Genomic DNA, 14,619 nt, shown 5'->3' with positions numbered 1-14,619 from the left:
TAGTGGATAATATTGAGTTGAACACTACCCATATTCTTTTCATAACCGCTAAAAAAGCGGCCCATAGAGTTTATAATCCCATCTGACGCCATCCATCCAACAAACAACCACCATTAATGATCCCAATTAATCTTCATACTCCTCTGTCATTGCATCCATTACCCCGAGCCGAGTGGAAAAAAGCGCATCAATCGCCCACATCCATGATGCGACGACCTTTTATGTGACATAATCGCATTAACCATTAAACCCCATTGCAATCGCGCACTAGTCTATAGACTAGACACAAGCCACAATCCCACCACTGCAATCGACATTCCCCCCGGGGACTCAGGGGGATCATCCCCAACGCGGCTGGAACGAGCAACCAACAACCATATGGATCACATAAGTGGCGCGCCGCACCCAACTCATTCCATTCGGACGGACGCGGGGACCTAAATGAGGAAAATTATGTGCTGATCAACTTACATTCTTGAAGCAGGAAGCCAGCGATAAAGCCGAATATTAGCAGCTTAATTACTCGATCTTGACACATGTTGTTGCCGTTGTCTGTCTTGCTTGTTTGTTTGTTGATGCTGGATCTGCTTTTGCCTTCTGCTGATGCTGGTGATTCGTGTTTTTGCGCGTCGACCCGCTGTTTTTGCTACTATTTTCAGTGAGTGGCAAACATTCACTCACTTACGACAGGCCTTGCAGACTCTGGCCGCTGACGCGGGAATCACTCACTTGTACTGGGATGGTGTTATTCTTGAGATTTGAACAAAAACTCCTTCCTTCGTCACAGCACTAAGCACTTTCACTCGCGATTTGTTTTTATCATAAATTGTCGAACCCGAAAACAGGCAAACTGCGAAAACGAAGAGAAAACACGTTAGAAGTAGAAGATGGAATGTTCGGAATCTAGATCTGATCTTGAATCTTCGACACAGCTGATGAAACCGTCAAGTCCCAATGATTCACCACCGAACGAGTTTACTCTTGCTCGCCGAAAATCCCCGAAAATTGCACTTGCACTTTCCCGTCCCGTTTTCTAGCCTTTTTTTAATAACGATAGTGAATTTGCACGTTTTTCGCCAACCAACATCCATCCTTCTTCTCGCAATCCACAATTATCCGATGCACGATCTTGGCATTCATCTACTGGGGCATGGGGCACTCTCTACGTAACGTAGCGTTGCACTTCTTGATGGTGTTCTCGAGGCGCGAAAACTAATACGAATTTTCTAATAATATCACCACTTTGATACACACTGAAATTATGTGCACAACCACCACAGCCACATGGCCCTTCAACCCACCAGGGATTGCAGTGTACTTTTCTTATACTACTACCACTACGGCAACGTGCTGATTTGAATATCTATTAATTTGCATAGAAAAACACTTTTCCAACTGTGTGGTGGCGGTGTGATTCCTCAACCTTGCATCCAACTAGGCACTAGCTCATTTATCAAGTTCTCACACAAATAAATGCTGTCTATATAACTAAAGGATGGTCAACTTAAAATCCGCAAATACGTTCAGCTGAAACAGCACAAATGTCTGATGGAGCATGTCACACCTTTTTCTTTCTCAAATTCTAGAAAATGTCAAGTGAGATTTAAAAAAAAATCGAAATTCATAATTCGTGGTCCTGAATGATATTGTACCAAATGACATAAATTCAAATGGCGCAAAATTCGGCAAACCTGTAAAGTACTTGAGGTATTCATGGAGGAATCAACTTATAAAGCTCTGGGGAAATTCTTTAAAGAGTTCTTTAATGATTTCCATGAATCCAAGAATCCATAGAATCCATATCCCTTTAGGAATTATATGGGGAATTCATTGAAGAATCTATTGAGTAACCACTTCAGAAATCTCTGAAGGCAATCTTTAAAGAATATACCAATAGATATCTTGGGGAGTCGAGGAATGCTTAGAAACATCCCGGAGGAGTTTCTTGAAAAAAATACATGATGGCTTCTTTGGAAATCCCATGAAGTTATTCCTTCAAAAAACGCTTAGGGAATGCCTGGAGCAATTCTGTGGGGAATTTCTGAAAGAACTCTGTAGGAATAGCTGGACAAGTTCTTTGGAAAATCTTTAGGGTAAATCCTCAAACTAATGCGAATTCCTTGAAAAATACCGGAAGGAATTGCTTGGACAATCCCATGAGCGAATCCTTGATGAATCCTCGAGGAAACGACTTGAGAACCCGTGGAAGAGCTCCTTGGAAAATCCCTGGTTAAAATCCTTGGGGAATCTCAGGAGGAATACTAGAAGAGCCCTCGAAGTTTTTTTTTTTGAAAAATCCAAAGGGAAATTTTTGGAAGATTCTCGAAGGGATTTTTTTAAATCCATGGAAAAGTTTCTTGAGAATCCCTGAAGGAATCTTTGGGGAACCTCTGAAAGAAGAGGAATTAGGCCAGAACAACTATAATTTTATTCTTTTGTAACAGTGTTCCTTGGCCCGCCAAGGGGGGATGATCGATAATTAATGAGTTTGGAGAAAAAAAATACCCGAACAATTAGGTTAAATCATAAAACTCATCGAATTTGTTAAGAAATTCTGTGGGGGGCTCGAATTTTCCCTGAAAAATATTAAGTCTTCGTCTAGAAATTATTAGTACTCTCTCACGAAATTCTAAAATCCGTCCCAAACTTTTCCGAGGCGGAGGAGTGACACAAGAGAAGCTCAAAATGTGTTCCTGCCTTACTTGATAGTTTGAATGTCTCGACGATTGCCTTGCGAAATATCTCTCCTAGTAGAATTGCATGAATGATCCCTGTACACTGCTGCAAATGTCTGAACGTTATCGAAATTGTTTTGACCGTAAAAACATGATTTCACTCTATTCGCAATGTGGAGATCCTGGTTTGGGAAATCGTGCGATTTTCAAAAAAAAAATATGTCAAACTATAACATTTTTTTTTTAAGAAAACGTTTAATAACTCAAAAAACATTAGGATTAGGGGCTGTCCATAAACCACGTGGTCATTTTTTTTGGGACCCCCCCTCCCCCCCTGGGTCATTAGTCCATACAATTTTTTTTTCTTCCATACAAAATGGTCATTGGCCGAACCCCCCCCCCCCCCCTCATGACCACGGGGTTTATGGACAGCCCCTTAGAACTACACTTTCTTTGAGAAAGTTACACAAATTGAAAAGACAAAATATTTTACACAATATTTGAAAATTATAAAAAATATCCAGAAAAAGTTACTGTAAAAAATGATTTTTATGTATATACTAAAAAATATATGGACCTTTGGTATCTGTGGCAAAGTTGTTCTTATTAAAATTTCCTACTACTTCCGAATAAACATTTTTTAAAGCTCTTAATTTAAAAAAGGTATAAATTGTTTCACATGAGATAGAAACAGCCATCCGTAGCATGAAATCAAACAGGGCCCCAGGGGTCAATCGCATATCAGCTGAGATGCTCAAGGCTGACCCCGTAGTATCCGCACAACTCTACTGCATCAATTATTCTGCAACACATTGGAAACCGCGACATTTCCGGCCGACTGGATGCAAGGTCATAGTCATTGGCGTAAATAGGGGGTGGCCAGGGGGGGCCTGGCCCCCTCCAGAATAATCCATTCCGGATAAAAAATCGCGCAATTCAGGCGAAAGGTATCTTTTTAGTATGAAAAATCTATATCGACATGGCCTTGGCCCCCCCTAGAGCTATGACCTAGTTACGCTTATGGTCATAGTAAAGGTACCCAAAAAGGGTGACCTGACTGTATGCGATAATTAGCGGGGCATCATGTTACCAGAGCCGTAGCGTGCGGTTGGCCAGGTTGGCCCCTGCCAAGGGCGCCAGCATTAGAGGGGCGCCGAAACGGCTTAAAGCTAGATTTTATTTAGCGGAACTATTTGAATTTTTTTTAATTCTTGAAATTTTAGTGAAAGTTTGAATTTGAACATTTGAAAACATTATCCTGAGGTTACTTCCTCGCATTTTCTTCACATTCAATGATCATATTTATTTCGAAATATTTCACAGTGTTGACCAATAAGTATACTTTAACTGTAGAATATTCAGACAATGCTCTTTCAGTTCACACAAATGTTTTTTTTTTCAGTAAATGTTCCTTTGGGCTTAAACTCTTGTAAATCTAGCAGAAAAGTTCCAGTTGTTATCACTCAAGAAACTATCAGTGAGTTTTTTTACTTTTATTTCCTCAAAACAAATGGAATATTCCATGAATTCCTTCATAAATTTCACCAAGAATTTCTTCCAAATTTCTTGGTTTTTTTAACAACTTTTTTAAAAATTCTTCGAGGGATTTCTATGAAAATTTCTTCAAGAATTCCTCCAGAAATTCTCATAAAAACTACTTCATGGATTCTCAAAAAAAAAGTCAAATCAAAAACTCTTCAGGAGATTCCTTTCAAAGTTTTCTAAAGAATTCCTTTAGAAATTCCTCCAGAGAGGCTTCCAGGAAGTTATCTAGGAATTTATTCGAAAATCAGTCAATGGACTCCTCCCGATATTTCTTCAAGGATTTATTACATAATCTTCCATGATTCCATTAATAAATTTTGGCCGATATTCTTACAAAAAAATCCTTCAAAGTATTCCATCTAGGGCTTGATACTGAGTTTGCCCTGGAAAATCATCAATGAATTTTCCCGAGTTTTTCTTTAGAAATTCTCATAGAGATTCATTAAATTTTTTAAGGGTTACTTAGAAACTCTTCTATGGATTTCCTTCTTAGATTCCTATAGAAAATCTTGCAAAGATTCCTTTAGAAATCTTTCTCAGAATTCCGTCAGATATTCCTCCAAGATTTTTTTAAAAAAATATTGTATAGATTCCTGTGAAAATTCAATCAAAGTTTCCTTTAGAAAGTATTCTATAGATTTTTTAGAAAGAAGAAATCTCTCAGACAATTTTCCATTGATTTCTTCCGAAATTGATCCATGTTCACTAGAGATTGCTTCATAAAGCTCTGCTACAATTTCTATAGAAAACCTTTCATAAATTTTCTCATAAATTTCTCCATAAGATCATAAGTTAGGAATTCCTGTAGAAAGTCATCAATTGGAGAATGTGCCATTGAATTTATCCAACATTTCTCTCAAAGTATCTTTTGAAAGCCTTTCATGGATTCCTTCTGAAATTCCCCCAGGGATTTCTTAAGAAAACCTTCTACGGATTTTTCGAGAAAATCCTTTAGAGATTCCTAAAGATACTTTTTCAGGGATTGTTTCCAAAATTCTTCCATTGATTCTCCACAAATTCCTACAGGCATTTCTTCAAGAACTGCTAGAGGAATTCTTGTAAGATTTACTCCAATCAATTCTTTTGGAAATTCTTGCTGATTAGTCTCTCGGATTTTCATGAAGTATACTGCCGCCACTCGCATAACAGTCCCATGTTTGCTGGGTTTCCTATTCATATGGGACTGTTTTGCGAGTGGGGGCAGTATATATCTGGGAATTCCTGCAGAAATTTCTCCAGAGATTATTCCCTAATTTCATTTAGTGATTCAGGGAATTCTTCCGGAGATACCGATAATAACTCATTTCACATTAATCAAACTTATTTTGTTTACCTGTTGTGCATCCGACGCCTCTGTCATGAACTCAAACAAACTTGTGTATGCCAGCCGCTGCGAAGTAGTGTGCGAAATTCGACTGTGATGATAATGAATTTCGGCCGAGTCTAAATGGGTGCAAATGTCGCAATATTGAAACATATTTTTGAAAACAAAATTCAATTTAACAAAAAAAAGTGAATAACAATACTTTTCCAAATTAACCAAGTCAAATAATTGTGGGGCGCCAATCTGGAGGCTTGCCAAGGGCGCCATGGGACCACGCTACGGCTCTGCATGTTACTGTGTATCGTTCTCAAAGTCCTCTGAAAAGTGATCCTTAAGCGGATACAGGAGAATATTGACGCAACTCTCCGACGGCAGCAAAGCAAGCAGGTTTCCGTGTGGGGCGATCCTGTGTGGACCATATTATCACGCACCGTATTATCCTGGAGCAAATCAATGAATTCTAAGAGTCTCTCTACCTAGTGTTAATTGATTACGAAAAAGCTTTCGACTGTCTCAATTACGGAAACATGTGGGAATCCCTCAGGCGCAAGGGTCTCCCTGAGAAACTCATCGGCCTCATTGATGCACAGTACAGGGCGTTTCCGGCAGAGTACTGCACAACGGTGTTTTGTCCGATCCCATCCGGGTCGTTGCTGGAGTGAGGCAAGGATGTATACTATCACCGCTACTGTTCCTCATCGTAATCGACGAGATCCTGGTAGGTGCGATTGACCGTGAACCAAATCGTGGATTGCTGTGGCAGTACTTTACCATGGAGCAACTAAATGACTTCGAATTGGCTGATAACGTTGCTCTCCTAGCTCAACGGCTATCTGATATGCAGAGCAAGGTCTTACCATTAACGTCAACAAGACCAAATCGTTGGATGTAAACACAGTCAACCCTTCCAGCTTTAAGGTAGCTGGGCAATCAGTGGAGAATGTTGAAAGCTTCCAATATCTTGGTAGTCAAATGGCGGCCGATGGCGGCACCAAGATCGACATAGGTGCACGGATCAAGAAGGCGAGGGCAGCTTTTACGAGTTTTTATGAAATGTATAAAAAAAAAACAGATCAGTCGAGGCACAAAAATTCGAATTTTTAACTCCAACGTGAAATCGGTGCTGCTATACGCCAGTGAAACCTGGTGTGTATCAGTGGAGAACACGCAACGGCTGCAAGTCTTCATCAATAGATGCCTGCGGTATATAACTTGTGCATGGTGGCCTCACAATTGGATCTCCAACGTGGAGCTCCACCGTCGATGTCATCTAAAGCCGATAGCGACAGAAATTCGGGAGCCAAAATGGAGGTGGGTCGGCAACTCTCTACGCAGGGGCGGAAACGAAATCTGCAAGCAAGCGTTAGACTGGAACCCAGCAGGAAATCGCAGCAGAGGCAGACCAAAAGGCTCATGGCGGCGCAGCCTCAATAACGAAATCAAGCAAGTCGACAGAAATTTGATCTGGCCACAGGTCAAGGCGATGGCTGGCAATCGTTCAGGATGGAAATCTCTCAATTCGGCCCTCTGCACCACCGTGGGTGCCCAGGACTTAAGGTAAGTAAGTGTAAATCGTTTCTCACTTTTAGGAGGATTAATCACCAAACTAATGTTTCGGGAGGATTAATCACCAGAACTTTACTGAAGACACCATAGAGTAAAAATCATGTTTTCATGGTTAAAACATCCGCAACAGTATGTCCTGGTTGAATTTCTTCAGAAATTCCTGTATCAATTTCTAGTAGAATTCCTTGAAGAATCTCTGATGAAATTAATTGAGAAACAACTGCACAAACTCTTTAAGCACATTCTTGAGGACATTCTATGAGAAATCCTGAGCAGTTGGGATAATTCCTTGATAATTCGTTATAAAAAGTTCATAGGACGCACAAAATAATACATGGACAAGTTTCTTCGAACGCAGCAATACATCCTTGGATGAAAACATTTGGAGAGATTGGTGGAGAAATTTTGGAAGAACTGATTCAAAGAAATCATCAGAAACTTTTCGGGATATCTTTGACTGAATCCTGGAGAAATTTCAAGAAAAATCTGTGGTGAAGGCATGCACGTCTACAAATAAAATAAGTCTCCATATGCATCACACGAGAACTTTCAATGCTTCAGTTTAGTTCTATCAAGATTACGATCAGTGCTGAGTCCAGAACATTCATTTACTAGAAAAAATAACAAGAAATTCTAAATTCAAAAATTACAATTTCAGAAAAGCGCTTCCAACGCTCCCATATAGTCGAAGCTATGATTGAGTTGGTAAGCGCACGGGTATTCAAAAAGACCATAATTCCGGGGCATTTGACCAAATGCCATTTGGCAGAAACAATTAATAATGAACTTAAGTGCCGCACTGATTGAATTCGAATTGAACAGCGTAAGATTCAAAGAAGGAAGAATCTTTTGAAAAATATTGACAGTTTCAACGCCAACTAATCCCTGAATAGCAAAAAAGAACAGTCTATGATTAAAAGAAAGAATCATAAATTGATCATAAACCGGCCCAACGGCTTTTGGCCAAATGGTATTCTTCCAAATGGCCAAATGGCCGGACATCCCAACTAACATTTTTGCTGCATAAGAGTTTATGAGAGCTTTCTTCCATAAGTATTTGCTGCATAAGTTGTTATGTAGCTAATTTTGTTAGTAGGGATCTCTTGGGATGCTAAGGGTGACGAGTCCGATTCCCAATCGGTCCAGAAACTTTTCGTAATGGGAATATGTGTTTTTGACTTCCTAGCACATCATAGAATATCATCAAACATTTTCACACGATATACAAATGCAAAATAATGAATTTACCAAGAAAAGTTTCAGTAAATAATTGTGGAAATGCTTCAAGAGAATCAAACTCTGTCACAGTTGGAACGTAACCCCAAAAAACAAGAAAAATTGAGGAATTTCAGGATAAATTTCATGATCTTAAACAGTTCCTAAAAAAACTTGGAGGGATTTGAATAGTAATGCCTGGAAAAAAGTGAATTTCAAAAGATTTGAGGAATTCCCTGCGGAATGTTAGGAGGAATCCATTGAGTCCTCTGGACAAATTTATTGAGAATATCCTTGAGACAGGGTTTTCCAAACTTGGTTTTTTTCGACGCCCCAACGTGTTGCAAGCTCCATTTTTCTTCTTCGTTTTAGCGAGCTTGGTAAGCGCGGCCTTGAGAAATTCTTGGAGAAGTTCATAAGGAAACCACTTTAGAATTTTTGAGGAATGTATGTAGTAATCCTGTATGGAATACTGAACACCTTTTTAAGGGATAACTTAGTCAACACAAAGTCTTATATGATGTTGAATATTATGCTAAAGTGGAGGCCATATGCGTCCCTGCTCCCATTTAACAGCGTGTAAAGTGTGCGTATTTCGCCTCCACTTTAGCATCCTATCCAACATCATATGCGATCGTGTGTTGACTGGAAAATCTGCTGGAATCCGTAAGAGATTTCTTCAACTCGTTGATCTCTATGAAAATTTATAAAGGAATATCAGGAGAATTCCCTTCAGTAATTCCTATTTTTTGACAAACGCCAGATTTCTGGAAAACGGAAAATCCTTGAAAGATCCATTCTATTGAAGGACTTAAAAGAAATTGTGAGAAATTCCTGGAGGTATTTCTCAAAGAAACCTTGAAGGGATTCCCTGAAGATTTTTTTTGACATCCTTGGAGAAACTCCTTCGAAACCCTTCTAGGGGTTCCTGGATAAACATATTTGACCGAATCCAAAAATGGCCCCACAATGGCTGCCCTGCACATACTGAAAGCACGGATCTCATCATCTAAACGACAGACAGAGCTGAAATTGCTACTCACTCATTGCTTGCCCACACGTGGAAAGCATCGAGCAGCATTTTTTTTTACTTCTGGCATTTTGTTGATCAACGAGATCGGTGCCCCTGAAAACGCTCCTAGACGCGCTTTATTTTCACCTTAGAGAGCGCCTAGAAAAAAATTTTGTTCAACCCCTACCTACAGGCATTCTGTGAGGATTATCTGAAAAAAACTTTTAACGTATTCCTTGGAAATTTTCTGGAGGAATCCTTTTGATGAAATTCGATAAATAATCTAACCGAAGATTTTATAAAATGTCTTATACATTTTATAAAATTGAATGATTTCATTTTTTTAGAGAATCATTTTCCGACTTTTTTATGTTTTATTTTCAGAACGATTTTATTTTATGAACATTTTGAAAGAGATACATTCAAAATTTCCTCCTTCCAATGGTATTTCTGGCGAAAGTCATGTAGAGTTATTTTGCGAAATTCTAAATTCTTGAAATCAGTTCTAGCAGTTGAGCAAAAGCACGCAACGAGATAGTTATTGATACCGTTCTGAAGGTTATTTCTAATGGGTTTACGGAGATGAATTCTTAGTAAAGCTTGTGGGAAATTTTGGAAGTTCGGCGATTTTCTTAATTACTGAATATGATTATGCTCAACTTGTGCCGAAATTATAATCGAAGTGCTTAAAAAAATGCATGTCAAATTTCATGCGTGGAGTCAGTGGCGTAGCCATGGGCCGCTATTTTCAAAATACAACTCAAATTGAATGTATGCATTGTTCTTCGATATTTACGTCTGACGAATTCCTGAAAATATATATTTTTTTTTTTGAAAATGAAGGACCAATTTCTTTACGAATTTATGAGAAATGCCAGTCAGAGTTTACATGCTCATTAACAAAAAAAGGATTTCGACCACAATTTCTTGTGTGAAATATTTTTTGTACCTTTAAATTGCGCCCTCTCATGCTTATCCTTTGACAGATACGCGTATTTTGACTACCATTTGTAATTTTCCTCGCTTTTTGTAAAGATAGGTAAAAAAGATGTATTTTTCATGGAAAAATTGTATAGAAGAATCTGACAGAATTCCTCATAAAATTTATGGAGGAAACTGAAGCGGAATCATTCAAGCAAATGTCAAGAAACTCTCAGAGAAAGTCTCAGTAAATAAAATATAGTAAAAATGTTATGCGCATTTTACAGAAAGATTGCATGAATGTTTGACAGAAAACTTTGTAAGTATTTATGTGGATTTTTTTCAGAATTTTTGAACTTCCAGAGTTTTGGCAAAGCACATGGAGGGTTCGTGGCAAATATTTTAAATTATTATACAGGCAATATTTCAAGAATGACCTAAATAAAAACTTTCAGTGTAAATACTTGTCTGCAATAGTCATTGAATTACCTTAAAAATATATTGGATGTTTTTCTGCAAAAGCATCAATTCCCAAAAGAGCGCTTCATAACAACTTTCTGAATATATTTCGAGGCTGACATGATATTCTCATTATATAAACTGACTAGATGTATAGCATTCAGTCACTGAAAGTTTATTGAGTTTATTAGGTCATTAGGATGAAGTCGCGCATTAGAACCTTTGACTGGAGTCTGGACTATTCCAAATGGCTCAGATCATACAATTCTAAGGGGGTATAAGATTATAGTTGGATTTGTGACACTTTTATCAAGGAATTTGTTGGATTTGCTACTATAAATCCTCTTGGAATTCATTTAGTAGTTCCTGATGGAATTCATTCAAAAAAATTTTCTGTGATCACTCGAGGGTTTTGGCCAACGACTCCTTAGGAATTACCAGAGATCTTTTCCAAGGTTTTGGATTTTCCAGGAACTCCTTATGAGAAATCCTCCAGGAATTCCTACTGGAATTTTCTAGAAGCAGTTTCAGGAATTTCTCAAGCGGTTTCTTCAAGATATCCTAAAGGAACACCTTCAAAGATTTTTTTCCCGCGATAAACTGAATTCCAACTATGACTATTTCGAAAAAAAAAAATATCTTGCTACTATTCTTCTATTAATTCCTGCTGTGACTCCTCTTGGAGTTCGTACAGAAATTCCTAACGTAATTCTTTCTGGAATTCCTGAAGGTGATCCCTCAAGATTTTTTCCAGGAAAACCGCCTCATATTCATCCAAGAACTTCCTCGGCAATTTATCTAGAAACTCTTCCAGGATTTTTCCGGGAATTCCTTCAGCAGCTCCACCAGGGATATATTATGGAATTCTCATTTGGATTTCTTTGAGGATTGCTACAACTAAAAATTCTGAAATGTGCAAAGTTTAACCTTTTGCAAATTTATTGCTTTATGAGATCCACAAAATATGTTGTCGATAGTCTCCAGTTTGCTCGCCACCTGTTTGTGATTCTGAACTTAAACGACTATAGATGATTGAGAAGTAGGTTTGTAATAACTTTACCAAAGACAAAAATCACTTTTATCCAGGAATGCCTGCTGGAATTGCTATAATAAATACACTTGGAATTCTTCCAGTAGTTCCTCTTAGGATTCCTTCAGAAATTTCTTCTGTAAATTCTTAAGATGTTACGCTAAGTATTCCTTAGGGATCACCACAGATTTTTTCCAGATTTTTTTACAAGAATTTCTCCTGCGATTTCCTCAAGAACTTCGTATGTGATTCCTCCAGAAATTCATACTAGGATTTTCCTGCTTTTCCTACATCATTCTACCAGGAATGTCTGCTGGAATGACTCCGGGTATTCATGCTTGGACTCACCCAGAAATCCTTGCTGAGATTTTCCCAGTTGTTTCAGGAATTTCTCCAGGAATTAGCGATTTTCTCAAGAATTCCAACTGTGATTGTTTCAGTAAAATCTTGCTATAATTCCTTTAGTAATTTCTATTGGGACTCCCCTTGGGGTTTGTACAGAAATTCCTGATGTGATTCTTTCAGATGATTCCAGAATTTCATCCATGAAATTTTCCGAAAATTTATCAAGAAATTTTCGGGGATTTCTTTAGGAGTTCCACTAGGGATTTATCCTAGAATTCTCCTTGAGATTTTTTTTTTTTTTTGATTCTACAACTAGAACTTCTAAAATGTACAAACTTTCGTCTTTTGCAAATTGCTTTATGAGTTCCACAAAACATTTCGCCGATAGTCTTCAGTTTTCACACCTTCCTGTTTGTGATCCCGATAGATGATAGAGGATAAATGATGAAGAAATCGGGTTGCAATAACTTTGTTTGAGAGATAATTCACTTTTATCCAGGAATGCCTGCTGGAATTGCTACAATAAGTCCTCTTGGTATTCATCCAGTATTTCCTGATAAAATTCCTGCAGAAATGTCTTCTATTAATTCTCCAGGGGATTCGCCACTAATTCTTTAGGGAAAACCAGAAATTTCTTCCAGATTTTTTTATAGGAATTCCACCTGAAGATCTTTTTCTGTGATTCCTTCAGATATTCGTACTAGGATTTTCCGGGATTCTTCCTTGAAATCACCCAGACATCCCTGCTGAGATTTACCCAATAGTTTTTGGAATTTCTCCAGGAGTTTCTCCAAGGACTGCTTAGAGAACACATTCAAAGATTGTTTCCCAGTGATTTTTTCAAGAATTCCAACTACAATTGCTTTTAGAAAAATCTTGCTAGTATTCCTCCAGTAATTTCTGTTGGGACTCCTTTCAGGGTTCGTGCATAAATTTTCCAATATGATTTTTCCAGGAATTTCTCCAGATGAGCCATCAGGATTTTTTTTAGGAAAACCTCCACATATTCATAAAAGAACTTCCCTGTCAATTTATCTACAAATTTCTCCAGGAATTTATCCGAGTATTTCTTCAGGAGTTCTACAAGGGATTTATCCTAGGATTCCTACAACTAAAATTTCTGAAATGTACAAATTTTCGTAAATTTCGTTTTTTTTTTGCAAATTTACTGCTTTATGAAATATGTTGTCAATAGTATCCAGTTTTTTCGCCTTCCTGTTTGTGATTCTGAAATCAAATGAGTAATCTCTAAATGTATGTCCATCCATTTAGCAATCATTATTTAAATGGTATCGGAATGCTCCGAAATTACTTTCAGGCAGACTTCCAAGATACAGTTCCGTATAACTTTGTACCGAAGTATGGATTTATTTCTTCACTGCAGATATTTTCAGCCCAGAGATTTCTTTTTATATTTTGTTTTGGGCACTACCGCTGTTCACACAGTTCAATGTCAACTGCACATAATGAAATTCACTCACTTACAAAAAATAATTATTCATATGATTACAATTTATCCAACACTTCTTGCAGCACCAGCATCGTTTTAGGTCTGTCTCCAATAGGTCTAACCCAACCGATTCAAAGCCTAAATGCAGCAATCTTTTGTAAAGTACTCAATTGATATCCAAATCCCTCAAATTATCACAAACATCTCACAGCGTTGAAAACGTACTTCCGGATTCTAAGTGGACCACACTTTATAACCCTTTTTCTTCTTCTAGTTAGCAGCAAAGTCGCCAATTAGTCCACGCTCACTGTCGTCCAGCCAAAGGATCTTCAGAACAGCACGGTGGAACCCCTTCGAAGGCGCGGCACAAAAACTCCCAATTCGTTCCACACCCACCGGCCGGCCGGCCAACCAAATCGATTAATTTCCAACGATTTCCCCGGACCTTAACTAAGCTGAGCCATGCGACGACACCACCACGTTCTACACACTCCCAACCCAACCGGACACCGGCTAAAATCGCGGCTCAGCAGAAAAGGTCACCACACTTGGTACGGCGCGTAGTTCAGTTGGACACCCCACCAGCCACAGGCACTATCCTATATTGCGAAACAACCCGCCGCACCCGACACTAACCGATTTCCCCGAACAGCAGCGCGCTCCGAAACAACCGACTGATCCGCACGGGAGGAAAAATGACACTGACTAAACGCTTACACCCTACAACGCGACCCAACTGTGTGTCTAACGCTGGCTGCTAGCTGGTTGTCCCGTACAGCGAGCGAGTTCCCAGTTGCTCTGTTGTTGTACGGCGGACTATATTATCGAAAGCGCGCGCGAATGAACGGGCAATTCGCTATAATAAACTCAACTCGCGTGGTACCTACGACGGCTACAAAACGGCATTGATCATTCAAACTCAGACGGTGCTGGCGCGCGAATACGCGAGAAGTAAGCAAGCATGTGTGGCTGGTGAGTCAGTTGCCGCCACGCTTCGTGCGCGCGGTACGCCTCAACTCGCACCATCAGAGCGGAGCGAGAAACAAAGAGAGCCGCGTCGCGACGGGAAAGAGAATT

General features: G+C 38.9%; 1 protein-coding gene across 3 annotated transcripts in view; it reads right to left on the bottom strand.

Moving 5' to 3' along the window:
* Positions 1-14,330, bottom strand: part of LOC109413613 (protein amalgam) — a 298,181-nt gene extending 283,851 nt beyond the window's left edge. The window contains exons 1-2 of one of the 3 annotated variants that reach the window (XM_029865512.2): positions 14,179-14,330; positions 472-850 (exon numbers count right to left, since the gene is read on the bottom strand). In XM_029865512.2, the coding sequence (XP_029721372.1) occupies positions 472-538 (67 nt within the window). In that variant the 5' untranslated portion in view covers positions 539-850; positions 14,179-14,330. Of the gene's footprint in view, positions 1-471; positions 1,326-14,178 lie in introns of those variants that run through there. The other 2 variants (XM_062842715.1, XM_062842716.1) reach the window with 2 other exon arrangements.
* Between the last annotated feature and the right edge of the window lie 289 nt (positions 14,331-14,619).

This window comes from Aedes albopictus, chromosome 3 (assembly GCF_035046485.1).
Source record: "Aedes albopictus strain Foshan chromosome 3, AalbF5, whole genome shotgun sequence".
Lineage (NCBI taxonomy): Eukaryota > Metazoa > Arthropoda > Insecta > Diptera > Culicidae > Aedes > Aedes albopictus.
This window is presented reverse-complemented; position numbering and strand designations above follow the sequence as displayed.